This window comes from Perna viridis, chromosome 5 (genome assembly GCF_037379345.1).
Source record: "Perna viridis isolate PV_CMFRI_1.1 ecotype Kerala chromosome 5, ASM3737934v1, whole genome shotgun sequence".
Lineage (NCBI taxonomy): Eukaryota > Metazoa > Mollusca > Bivalvia > Mytilida > Mytilidae > Perna > Perna viridis.
Genome location: NC_142449.1, coordinates 46,300,882 through 46,313,806, shown reverse-complemented (window position 1 = coordinate 46,313,806; position 12,925 = coordinate 46,300,882). Strand labels below are relative to the sequence as shown.

The 12,925-nt window shown below is 32.1% G+C and overlaps 1 protein-coding gene across 4 annotated transcripts in view; it reads left to right on the top strand.

Moving 5' to 3' along the window:
- Nucleotides 1-12,925, top strand: part of LOC148617949 (pyruvate dehydrogenase phosphatase regulatory subunit, mitochondrial-like) — a 35,304-nt gene that overhangs the window by 7,900 nt on the left and 14,479 nt on the right. For all 4 annotated transcript variants that reach the window (XM_088585633.1, XM_088585629.1, XM_088585632.1 and 1 more), the window contains 11 exons: nucleotides 1,090-1,464; nucleotides 3,493-3,623; nucleotides 3,907-3,988; nucleotides 5,785-5,866; nucleotides 6,163-6,244; nucleotides 7,542-7,663; nucleotides 8,263-8,377; nucleotides 9,204-9,356; nucleotides 10,780-10,904; nucleotides 11,413-11,605; nucleotides 12,311-12,463. In XM_088585633.1, coding sequence (XP_088441759.1) covers nucleotides 1,223-1,464; nucleotides 3,493-3,623; nucleotides 3,907-3,988; nucleotides 5,785-5,866; nucleotides 6,163-6,244; nucleotides 7,542-7,663; nucleotides 8,263-8,377; nucleotides 9,204-9,356; nucleotides 10,780-10,904; nucleotides 11,413-11,605; nucleotides 12,311-12,463 — 1,480 coding nt within the window. In that variant the 5' untranslated portion in view covers nucleotides 1,090-1,222. The remainder of the gene's footprint in view (nucleotides 1-1,089; nucleotides 1,465-3,492; nucleotides 3,624-3,906; nucleotides 3,989-5,784; nucleotides 5,867-6,162; nucleotides 6,245-7,541; nucleotides 7,664-8,262; nucleotides 8,378-9,203; nucleotides 9,357-10,779; nucleotides 10,905-11,412; nucleotides 11,606-12,310; nucleotides 12,464-12,925) is intronic.

Sequence of the window (12,925 nt, the reverse complement as noted above, 5' to 3'; positions counted from 1 at the left end):
AGGACTTCAACAATATTTAAAAAGTGTTTGGCTTAGACCGTTTTTTGGGTTTTCATGGCTTTTGGTTTAGACCAATTTCACTGTGAAGGATGACAATATTAACAAAGCTTACATGACATTAAATGCAAGTTTGGGTAAAGTGCTGGTGACCATAAAAGCTTTGATAGGACTGAAATCCTTTTATGCACTTTTCCTACCTGAGGGGTGTGGGGTATAGAAGCTTGTTCATTAAGGTTCTTCCATTCCATACAATTTTATTTGTAGCAATCAAAAGCCATAAGCTCAAAAAGCAATGTTTTAGTAATTGGAAGGGATTTCAGATACCATGGTTACGATGGTACATTGTATATTATTCAGGGTTATGAACACAGGACATTGTCTTTAAAATGGCAGTATTGGTATCTACTAATAAGAAATTATAAACAGTAGCTGCTTTTATTATTCTGTTATATCCTAATTTGGGATAAAAATATGGCTTTGGAGGGCCTAATCTAGACATTAATGACAAGGAGAAGTTTTAGTAAATTCTGTTTGAAAAATATCAATATTGACACTTCTGTCTATGTTGTCTAAAAACTTCTCCCTGAGAAATGCAAGAAGTGAGCACAAACAAGGAGAAGTCTTTAATCATTTCTCCCTCTAGGTAAGACCCTGAAGTTGTGTCCCAGGGTTGTGTCTTCTTCTTTCTGCCCCTTATGTAGAACACAGGAGTTCTGAACCAAAATGTTTATGTTTTAAATCTGCCACTTGAAAATCTCAAATAATGTATATAAAACTCTGTGTATTTAAATTTTAAACATTATAACCCATATTTTTAAATTTGAAAGTTTGACAGTTATGTAAACCATTTATGCATTCCCAATGTTTAGGTGTTGAAGTAAGACATTCAATCAAAATGCATTGTTTACTGGAAAGTAATTGACGTTTACAACTAAGTAGACCTGAAAATAATTATGCATGTATCAGCATACATTATTAATGTAGATTTATCTGAGAGGGATTAGTTTACCACTAGTTTTTATACTTTAGTAGGTCAGTTACCTTGTTTTGTTTACAAATTTATAATTAACTATCTATCTATGTTTTCAGATTCTGACATACCCTATATTTTAACCTGCAAAATAGTCAACTACTTTGTATAATGTTTGCTGTCTATCCAGTTCAAACCAGCTTTCTTGTTGGTAGAGGTGGGTGAAAATGACTTAGTGGCTGATTTTCTACAATGTCTCTCAGCAGATTTGTTAAAGTTCCTTTACATAAACAATGTACTGGCTCAGTGTTCAATAGAATTCTGTCTAGAAGATTATCTGGTACCACTTCCGAGAATAAGAAACTTGTGACCAATACAGACCTTCCCTCCCATGCCCGTGTTGTAATCTGTGGTGGCGGTATTACTGGTACATCTATTGCGTATCATTTAGCAGAGAGAGGCTGGAATGATGTGGTTCTGCTAGAGCAGGGAAAGTAGGTATTATAAAATTTTAGTTAGCACATCAGGGTTAGAAACTTATAAAAAAATGCAATATTTCATTATTAAATTAAGTTGTCGGAATAAAATTACAGTATATTTGATGATAGGATGTTGCTTAATTTTTAACCGTGGTGTATGTATATTTTGAACACAAATGAATGTCTTCCGTTGGTGAGAGATATTCATCACAAATGGAAAAAATCCCAGCACTCCTTTTAACAAAAAAGTTATGACATCATAAAAAAGAATTGTGAATTCATAACTTATTTTGCAATTACAATTTTTTTGTAAAATTGGCCACTGGTCAGTGGTATAATTGCTCAACTTCATGAAAGGCTGAGGCCAGTAAAATAATGATTTAGTTGTAAAAGTTCTGTCTCAAATCAGAAGGCTGTCGCATAATGATATTTTTGTGACTTGTAGATACATGTACATGTAATAAGATCAGATTTCTATAACCATGATGACTGTTTTCTTACATAGCTGATGAAGCGTATGGTATTATACATGCAAATATTTATCAGTTTCCTTTATCAGTCCTTGATTCACATTATAACTTTACATACTAGTACAAAAGTACAATTTATAAATTTATATGAAAAATGAGATTACAGGTATTTATCATTTTAATATGACATGTTTCAAAGGTTTTTAGACCACTGCAGTGGTAAAACTTTGATAAACATATATCCTATGACAATCTCAATTCTGATGCCATTGATAAGTTTTTCTCAATTTTACAGACCTATGACAATCTTGCTCCATAACTGTTGATATTTCATGCAACACATAGAATTTGTCTTTTAAAAAATATGAAGACGCTAGTCCTATGTAGAATGATGGTATTACACCGTTTGTATTGGTGCAGTTTGATACTCATCTTGTACTTACACAGTCAGTAGGCAGGGAGATAAGGGCAGCTAAGGTGAAAAAATGATCAGTTTTGAAAGTTAAAAATGTAATAAGTAAAACTTGTGTTTTGTCTTAAGTTGCACTTAAAGAATATGCATGTATTGCTGTCAATTAAAATGTTTGGTAACTAAAGCCAACTCAAGTCAAGGGCCATTTGCAGTTGTGTATTGGTAATGCGCTGTTGTTGTCCATGTTGTTGTTGTCGTAGTTGTCCATGTAGTCATCCGTAGACATTTGGTTTCCGTGCCATAACTTATGTAATAGTAAGTTAATCTTTATATAATTTTATAAAGAGGTTACAAATAACAAAAAGAACGTTGGTTATGATTTTCAGGGTTATTGCCCTTACTGTTTTTGAATTAGGGGCAAAAAGGGGACTTAAACAAACATTTCATAGAATTCAACTATATACTCTAGTAAAGGGATAGGGATGTATATGATATTGTCTCACAATATTTTATATTTCAGATTTGGATTGATTTTGTGGTTAAAGACTTGAACTTTAGAAATTAGGGATCAAAAAGGGGACCAGGAACAAGCATTTTCCTGATGTCCAGACTATTATTTATTTTTGGTCCTATTTCAAATATTTTTTTATTGGATACCTTATGAAAATAAGGGCTCCAAGGGGCCACACTCAAAAAGATCAACTTTTTATTTTTTGGTCTAATTTCGAAAACTTAATTGAAATTCAAGTTTTGTGCCCTTTGTGCCCAAACCAGTTGTTGTGTCCGGAATGAATTATAAGTCCCTATGCTTAAGGGTGTCAAAAACTGATATTGTGTACACACTCCCCCCAACTGTTTTGGGTTTGACCACTGTAGTTGTATGATGCTGTGAAGCTTTTTATTTATATTGTAACAAATCAGAAAGAGTACCTGGTATTTAATATTTTCACATGTTTGTAACTGAGTAAACTTCTTACATTTCAGGATTTAAATAACCTTCAGGCAACTTATTCCACATGCTTGGGCTAGATATTGTACTCTTGTGATTTCAAGAATTTACTGATGGGGCCATGGTGTCATTGGAATATTTTACAAAGTATTCATATAAATAAAGCAATGAATAAAGACAAGGACAAGTAGATACTTATGCTTTTATTTTAGGGTTACATGTGGTACCACTTGGCATTCAGTTGGTCTAATTGGACAGTCTAGAGATGATGTACCATCCTCTAAACTCACCCAGTACAGCGCCAGTCTCTACAGGTCCCTGGAGGCATCTGGGCATGGTATAGGTAAGTCACTACACTGCCAGTCTCTACATTTGTAGGTCCCTGGAGGCAGCAGGACATGGAATAGTTAAGTCAGTACATTATTTAAGTGTATAGTAAAATGTGTTTTCAGTCAATTAAAATACATGTTAGTGACTTTTTTTAAAGGTGTAAAATTATATATAAATAATGACCAATAGAAAAAAGGTAGTCAGTACTAAGATGTGAAATGCATGACTAATTTAGACCTTTACTTCTAATTTCCTTATTTCATACCTTAATACCGAGTATCTTTTTATGTTTCCAGGTTGGAAGGAATGTGGAAGTATAAACATTGCTCAGACAAAAGAAAGAGTAAATCTTCTTCAGAGAAAATACAACGTAGCTTTGTAAGTATAGATTACTGTAAAACATTTACTCATATTAAAGATTGGTTTTCTGAAGTTCATATAACTGTTGGTGTGGTCCTTGGTAAAAGTTTTATTGAAAAAAAAATACAGATATTAAGAATTAGATGGTATGAGTGACCCCTTGTATAGTTGATTAGACCGACCATACAAAGTTGTTAACTGAAATTTATTTTTAGCACAATAATAAATTAAGGTTAAATTGAGATGAATTTCTATGAAACAATTCATAGAAGTAACTCAATCAACACTGCTTAAATGGGTGAATGAACTGTTTTTTTTTGTAATATATCCTTTTGATGGAGCCCTGTCTCACTTGCTGATACTCTAGCATTCATTATACCCCCCACAAACAAAGTTTGGGGGGTTTGGGCTAGTGGGGGATTATAGGAATCACCCCATATGTCTGTCTGTTCACATTTCTTGTAAATGCAACTCCTAAACCGCTGAAGTAATTTTGATGTAATTTTATAGGAAGGTTAGGTATTATATGTAAATTTACATACAGGAATATAATTACTGTTGGAGGACTCCAAAGGGAGATAATCCGAACTAAGGGTTTTACATGTTTAAACCACTTAAGCGCAACTCCTCCTTAACCACTCTAGGGATTTTGATGAAATTCTGTAGAAAGTTTGGGTATGTAGATGTGCAAGAAGGAATATAATTTTTGTAGCAGGATTCCAAGGGAGATAATCTAAATTAAGGGTTAACAAGTGAAAATCCTGTTAATGCAACTCCTAAACTGCTCAAGGGATTTTGAGAGAAGGTTGGGTATCACATGTAGATATTTGTTAAGGAATATAGTAACTGTTAGATGATGTCAAAGGGAGATAATCCAACAAGTGGATTAGGTCACATTTAGGTCTCACTAACCACTTCCGGGTCAAATGGCCACCCCCCTATGTAGTACCAAAAACACACTGAAACAAGACATATGCATTGTAAGTGCATTATTTGTGTGTATTATGATTAAAAGTAGTCAGAATGAAGCTGAGAATGTGTACTTTAAAATCATATATGTAATTAACTACAAAAGTGTATGAATATTGTTTACTTGTGTGAGTAATTTGCCTCCATGCTGTCAGTTAGCAGAACAGGTAAAAATGTGGATTTTCAGTATTATTTATTCAAGTAAATTTTGTGAAGAATTTCTACTATCATCGTACCATTAGCATAATGATTTTGGAAGCCTTATTTTCCAAGCTTCGCAACGGTATGCAACTTTAAGATGTCATTTGTCCTGGGAATTCACAGTGAGACTTTGAAAATTACTTTTTTAACATGTAAAGTAATGGAAACGTTAGAAATGGTTAGTGAGACCTTACCACTTCCAGGTCAAATGGCCACTCACCTATATTGTACCAAAAAAACACACTGAACCTAGATCTATGCTTTGTAAGAGCAGATGTATTGAAAATAAAGCTGAGGATGTGTACTTTAAAATCAATTATATTTGTAATTTACTACAAAGGTGTTTGAATATTGTTTACATGTGTGAATAATTTGCCTGCATGCTGTCAGAATAAAAGGTAACAATATGGATTTTCAGTTTTATTTATTCAAGTCAGTGTTGTGAAAAATTTCTACAATTATAGCACCATTAGCACAATGATTTTGGAAGCTTTGCAGTGGTATGTAACATTAAAATGTCATTTGTCCTGGGAATTTACAATGAAAGTTTGGGTTAAGATACTTAGCATTGCTTTTTGCACTAGCAACATAAAGCAATTTATTCCACATGCTTTGTTTTCATGGTGCAAACTTTGCTGTTACAGAGCCACTGGTCTAGAGGCCCATTTTATTGGACCCAAAGATATAGAAAGATTAGCACCTGTAGTCAGCACACAGAATGTTGAGGTAAAAGTAACGTTTTTTCATCTGGTGCAAGTTATTGTACCTTTATGCAGGACATAGCCATTACCAAAAATTGAAATCAGCATTTTTTACTTAGAAATGTATTAGTTCTAGAATTATTCAACCATTGTGTATAACTGAATTCCTCTTGTCCAAATCTGTACCAAAATTTGATATGAAAAGGAAACTGAGAAACAACCATGTTCTATCAATTAGTTTAGAATGAACTTTGAACTACATGAATAGATATTAATATGAAATCTTGTATTAATTGTCTTTCTAATGTTTTTTTTTTCTAGGCAGCATTGTACATCCCTACTGATGGTGTACTAGCACCTTCTGACCTGGCAGCAACTTATGTCCAATTAGCTAAAGATAGAGGTATTGTCATTGATGAACATATTTAAGGAGGTAGACCTAGGGTAAGGGACACAACTCTTAGAAATCTTTGGGACGTTTGTATTCACCTTTTTACATCAATTTCATATAAGCATCAAAGCAACTCAGACTTATTTCATTCTGTTTCAAAGAAAGCTTGAAAGGCTTTGGTGAAATTGTATATGATACAAACATATCTCTGATTTCAAGCATTATTTCCCTTACCCTAGGTCCACCTTCTTAAATAATAATTGAAAATCCTGCTCACTGTTCTATGTGAAGTAATGAGATTGAAATTAGTGGTTAAGCAAGACATCACAATTGGTTACAATATTATTAATATTAATATAAATATTATTATTTAGCACTTAATGTCAATTTTACTTTAATTTATTTTGTTTCTGTGAAAATGCCCAGATACACATGTAAAGATGCAAGGTTGTTAAAAGATGCAAACAATGAATTAAGATGTATGATTTCACAGTAAGAAAAAAATGAATGAATGCTAGTATACATTGTAGTCTTAGTGGTATGGACAAACATGTTGCAGTATTTTTATTGATTGAATTCAATATAGGATTAAACCTTTATTTTTGGTATTTTATTAATGATTGAACTGAGTCAATTCACTCCCTAAATAAATAAATACCGATTAAGTCCAGTGATCTCTTGTGATAAGTCTCTCTGCTATACCTTATCTATTCTGATTTATGAAGAGATGTTGAAATAAAAAAATGGTTCAGACAGTACCTGTCATTTAAGAGCAGATTTTATAAATATCAGGCAGGAGTTAATTTATGCATACCAAAAACCCACCAAATCCACTGTTATTTCTGATTCAGAAACAGTTACAGACTACATTTCCAGTCATAGCTTGTCATTCAGTTCTTGCACTTTTGAGATAAAAATAATATATATTGTGGATGAAATTAGCTTTTTGCAAGAGTTATCATTCTTGATTTGGATGATTTGGTTGATTTTAGTGGGAGATGAATGAATGTTTTTTTTTTCTTTAAATACCAGTCTAAATAAAGAATACCAGTCTAAATAAAGAAAGGACTTCTGTTACATAAAATCATAGCATATGAATACCAAAATAACATTGTTTGTATGGTGCTTTTTTTAACGATAATGAACTGCAATAGACAGTGTCTGAATTTTATATGGACTGGTATTTAGAAAATTGAGTATGTTTGATTTTTGATAATTTAGAATAAAATGACATGATTTGAAAAACTAATTATATACATGAAAAGTACTTGATGTTTGAATTTAAGCTATGAATATGTTGTATGTTAAGGAGCCAAGCTGTTTGAAGGTGTCCAAGTAAACAAGATCCTGACCTACAATGGCAATGTCTATGGTGTAGAAACAGACAAAGGAACTATTAACTGTGAATATTTTGTAAACTGTGGAGGATTGGTAGGTTGTCAGTTAAACCCAGTACAATAATTGATGATAAGTTGAGTTGTAATGAAGATTATTAATAGTATTTGTTCGATCTTATTAAAGTATAGAATACAAAACTACTACCGTATAGTAGGTAAATTTCGTGGATGCCAAATTTTGCAATTTGCTCTTTCAATAGGGGTATTAAATTTTTGTTGTCTTTATTTTTCATGTCTTCTGGTATATATGGAATGAAAAACTGGAGTTAAGTTTGGCAACTTACATTTTTCGTGATTCCTAAAACATTGCGAATATAGCAAAAATTTCCATATTTTATTGGCTTAAATCTGAAATCTTTCATGAATAAAAGAAAAAACACACAGTTTATATTATGCTAGGTTGTCTACACGTGAAAATAGTCCTTGGAGGTTTGGGTCAAATGAATTCAAGTGATTTTTTTTCTATTTATCATACCATTTGGGAAAATCTGTTCTCTTTATATTGATAAATGTCTTCATGCTTGTTAACAACTGTTATTAACTGTAACCTTAACTGGAAAAAGATCTGTGTACTACATCATACTTCATAATATTGTATTTATATTAATATGACACCTTGTGTAATCTTTTCAGTGGGGGAGACAGATTGGTAAGAAGTCCAACCCCCGAGTTTGTGTACCACTTCATGCCTGTGAACATTTCTACATCGTCACAAAAGAGGTGAAAGGTGTTGATTCAAAGCTGCCTGGTAATTATCACCATCTCTATACATTTTTATACCCTTTGTATAGTAAGTTTGGGAAATAATTCATCATGTAGGTCTGTCATTTCTCCATCCATGTACTGTACATTGGGATATTTTGGCATCAAGTTTTTTTTTTGTGGTTTTCTCACAAAATAGGTATGTTTTATTTCAGTGTGTATAATTTTGGTTGTTGCCAAACATTTTCATTGACACTTCTAGTAGTTGCCATTTTTGAGGTGTTTTAATTTTTGTGCTTTTAAGACAGGCACCAAGTATGCCAAAATAAAAATACATCCAACATTTCCCAATTTATAGTATACTATAAGTGAAAATCTTCCTGAACCATTTATTGATTTGTTTGCCATCACATATAAATGTGCATGGAGGTAGTTTGATATGGGCAAGATGTTTACCAAGGGAAAAATACTGAATTAAGGGCCTTTCGTGTTTAAAGCTTATTAACAAAATTGTTCAATGGATTTTACTGAATCTCTATATGAAAGTTTGATATCATATGTAGATGTACATGAAGGAAGATAGCTGTTGTTGAATGCTTGAATCTGAATAGTATCATATTTAAACATTTTTGACTTAATTTTAAATTAGAACTAATATATATATAAATAATTGCAAGCACCTATCTAATGGTAATTATACTTCCTCTATGTTAAATGCTGACTGGATATAAGCATTAAACAATCAAAGTACTGATGTACTGAGTCAATGGAGGTCATCGATGTTTTATTTAAACTACATACGTTCCTAAAATTGGCTGAAGGTCAGCAATAACAAATGATTAGTTTCTAATGTGTATCAATTTTTATTGTAGTGATAAGAGACTATGATGGGATGGTATACTTCAGAGAGTGGAGTGGTGGACTCATGGCAGGTGGATTTGAACCAGAGGCTAAGCCAACATTCCATACCCAAATTCCAGAAAAATTTGAGTTCCAACTTCTACCTGAGGACTGGGATCAATTCCGTAATTATCAAACATGATTTATTAATCTTACTGTATTCTTATGTGTATTACGTGCATTCATGTATACCACACACCCCGTTCTTGGCAAAAAATTAGTTTCCTTGTAAAACACTGGGAATGAGGAAAAATCGTCAGGAGAAGATCACATTGACTTGAAATTATTCTGGTGAATTCCCTGAAATACATCTCCTTTCATCATTAATCTTTTAAATAAAAGTATTTTTTATGTTTCCCTGTGTTTGCAAGCCATTTATTGATTAAAATACAGCTATGTATTGGATCCATTCAATGGGTTAGCCAAAATGTTTGCATTTATATGCAAATCAGGTATTTCACTAAAACAATGGTGTCATGTCTGACCATTTATAAAAGAAGATTTTTAAATTTACCAAGCTTGTGTATTGATATATGACATCTGGAAACAGTTCATCAAGTAGATTAAAAGATTAGTGACAATTGTTTTCACCTTTTAAATGGATCTTTTGTTTTTGATAATTAAATGACAATGGGCCCGAAGACAGGTTGGCATTCCCGTTATTGTGTATTTAATGCTCCATCGCACACAGGTGAAGAAGTTATCATTAGGATGGCCTGTGTTGAGAAAGCCAGTCCTTGTTTTTCATACAAATTATGAAATGCAAGAAAACGGCATTGTTGGATAATACGACTATTAAAAACTTCATTTGTTTATTTCACATAAAACTGTTCTCAAAAATACAAAATGGCTCGATATTGTCTTGTGTTAACCACTTTGGTTCTGATTCCGGAAAATTATGTCTCCAGAAAAAAATCTAGAAACTCAATGTTTTGGTGTATACCTCCTTGAACTAAGAAAAAAAAAGTGTGCGATATACACAGAAAAATATGGTATTGAAATTGTCAACTTTGTTAAACATTGATTCTACAAAATCCGTTTTCAATCACACATCAGAATGAACAAAGTTTACATCTAATATTGCACAATTTTTAAAACTATTTTAGATGGAAGATTTTTTGTCTAATTTTAGCAGAATTCCACTATTTCAAATCTGTATTTTACTGTTACAATTCTTTTTTTTACTGTATATTTACTTCCAATTTTGCCAATTTGGGCTTTGTTTGTAGGGCTCGTAAAATCCTGCCTGATTTTAGATCGGGTCAATCTTAGGTCAATATGATGTAGTATTGGTCACTCTGAAATTAAAGTGATTGCTAGCAAACAACTGTGTAGGAATGCAAGTTGTAATTTTCATTTGAATGACAATATTTTCTTATGTCTCAATCTGAATTCAGCTATTTCATATTAGTTATGATACAATTAAAAAAGTGCATTTCAGATCTAAGAAGGATGGGAAAAAATTACAAAGGAAAATAAAATGAAAAGATTTTATTTTATTTTGATGTAGACATAGCAGATGAAATCATATTTTGAAATCTTTTCCAGAAATTTTACTGGATGGTATTTTGCACCGTATTCCTGCTGTAGAGACTGCAGAAGTTCGGCAGTTTGTTAACGGTCCTGAGAGCTTTACTCCTGATGGTAACTGGATACTAGGAGAGTCAGCTGAGGTATAATATTATAGAATTTGTAATATTACTTGCATTTAGTATTGTCAATTTTCATATCTTATAATGATTATAAATTATTGTGATGTATGTTTCAATTACAAAATTGTTTTTTAAGTGAGATTTCATATTGTCTTTACATTTCGCCTTTATGTATTGTAATTATGTCCGAATGTAATTTTTAGAAATTTTCAGTTATTTTCTGTTCTTCTGTATTAAAGAAATGGTCATTAAAAATATACTGTCAAACTGAAGTTCATTTTACATTTTACCATAATTTTCTTAAATATGTTCCCCATATTTATTTATTATTGACAGATTGATTGTTTGGCTTTAACACTGCAATATTTCAGCTATATCCAGCGTGAGTGTAAGCCATTTCTATGAAAATGACTGAGACATTTTACCTCTGGATGATTGAATTTGGAATTTGTAGCGCCTTTAACAATAAAACCAATGAAAATTCAATTTATTAAATTCTGATAATAATTTTTTTTCTATTTCTATTCAGATTGGAAAATATTTTGTCGCTGCTGGAATGTCATCGACAGGTGTAGTGGCCTCAGGAGGGGTGGGCAAGAATATAGCAGAATGGATTATAGATGGAGAACCTAGTATCAACCTAGAGGCTCATGATATTCTCAGATTTGTTCCATTTCACAATAATAGAAGATTTTTGAGGGAAAGAGTCAAGGAATCATTAGGTAGGGTATACTTGGGAAGTAAAATGAAGCACTGCCTCAGTGTGATTGCCTCAACAGAGTCATACCAGGGACTGAAATTTAAAGTTGCTTTTTTATGCTGCATGGCATTTTGGGGATGAAGTGACTACTAACTGGCTTTGAGTATGACTAACTTCTCTAAGTTAGGCTTCGAGTCTCTTGTTAGATGTTGCTTCAACAGGCTTGCACATAAATATTTGCTAATCATATCAGTCTAGCACAAAGCAGTTAGTTACATGGTATTAAGTGTCAATTTACAACAGTTTACATAGACCACAGAAAAAATGTCAAACTATTTTCAATCCATCAATTTTCATATACCACAACTAAATATAAGTTGTGTAAAATGTTTTACAGAAAATTTCAATCAATAAAATAAGTGTTTGACTTTGGAATATTAAGGTCCTTTTTCATAAAAACAAATAATGGAGGGATACATTTTTTACCATTTTATTGCCTTAAAAGTGATAAAAATGCTTTTTACATTGTTCATGCCTTGAAAAGAAAGGGTGTGGGATGTGTTTTTTCACTCAGAAGAAATGAATGTGGGTTTGAGAACTAACAAATATTTTATTTGTCCTCATATTAAAAAGACGGATCTCTTTTAGTCAGCAGGAATTGTATTTTCTTGTGTTGCATTCCAAGGCTATAAAATATGAAACTTACAAACTTAACCCTTAACTTTAGGCATGTACAGGATGAAGTATCCAGGCCAGCAGTGGAAGACTGGACGTAACTTAAGAACATCCCCACTCTATACACGACTTAAGGCAGAGGGGGCCTGTTTCTGTGAAACCAATGCTTATGAGAGACCTATGTATTTCTCTGATAATGCAGATAGTAAGATTAATATATAATACTTTGAGGATTTGTGGATATCTTTTTTCATTGTTAGTAAAAATTTCATTTGTTTGTAGAATTTTAAATTTGTGGAATTCATGCAATATCAAAATATTGAGATAAAGCATATTTAAACTGAACTTTATAAACATTAAAAAGAATGGATAGATATAATATTTGTGGTACTTTGTATAATTTGTCGATGTGATGATTCTTTATTGCTATACATTTCTAGCAGCAACAAGTATAATATTTTTTTTAATTATTAAAAATTATGTTAAAATGACATTACTGTGAAAGTACTTTAATTTGTGGGTATCAATTTCTGTGGTTAGGGGGAAAATGACCAGTTTGTAGATTCTTGATTTTGTTGATTTTAGAACTTAATTATCATTCAAATGAATGGGAAAGTTCCTTTTCATTGGGAACCAAATTTCATGGTTTACCAATCCCATGAGAACC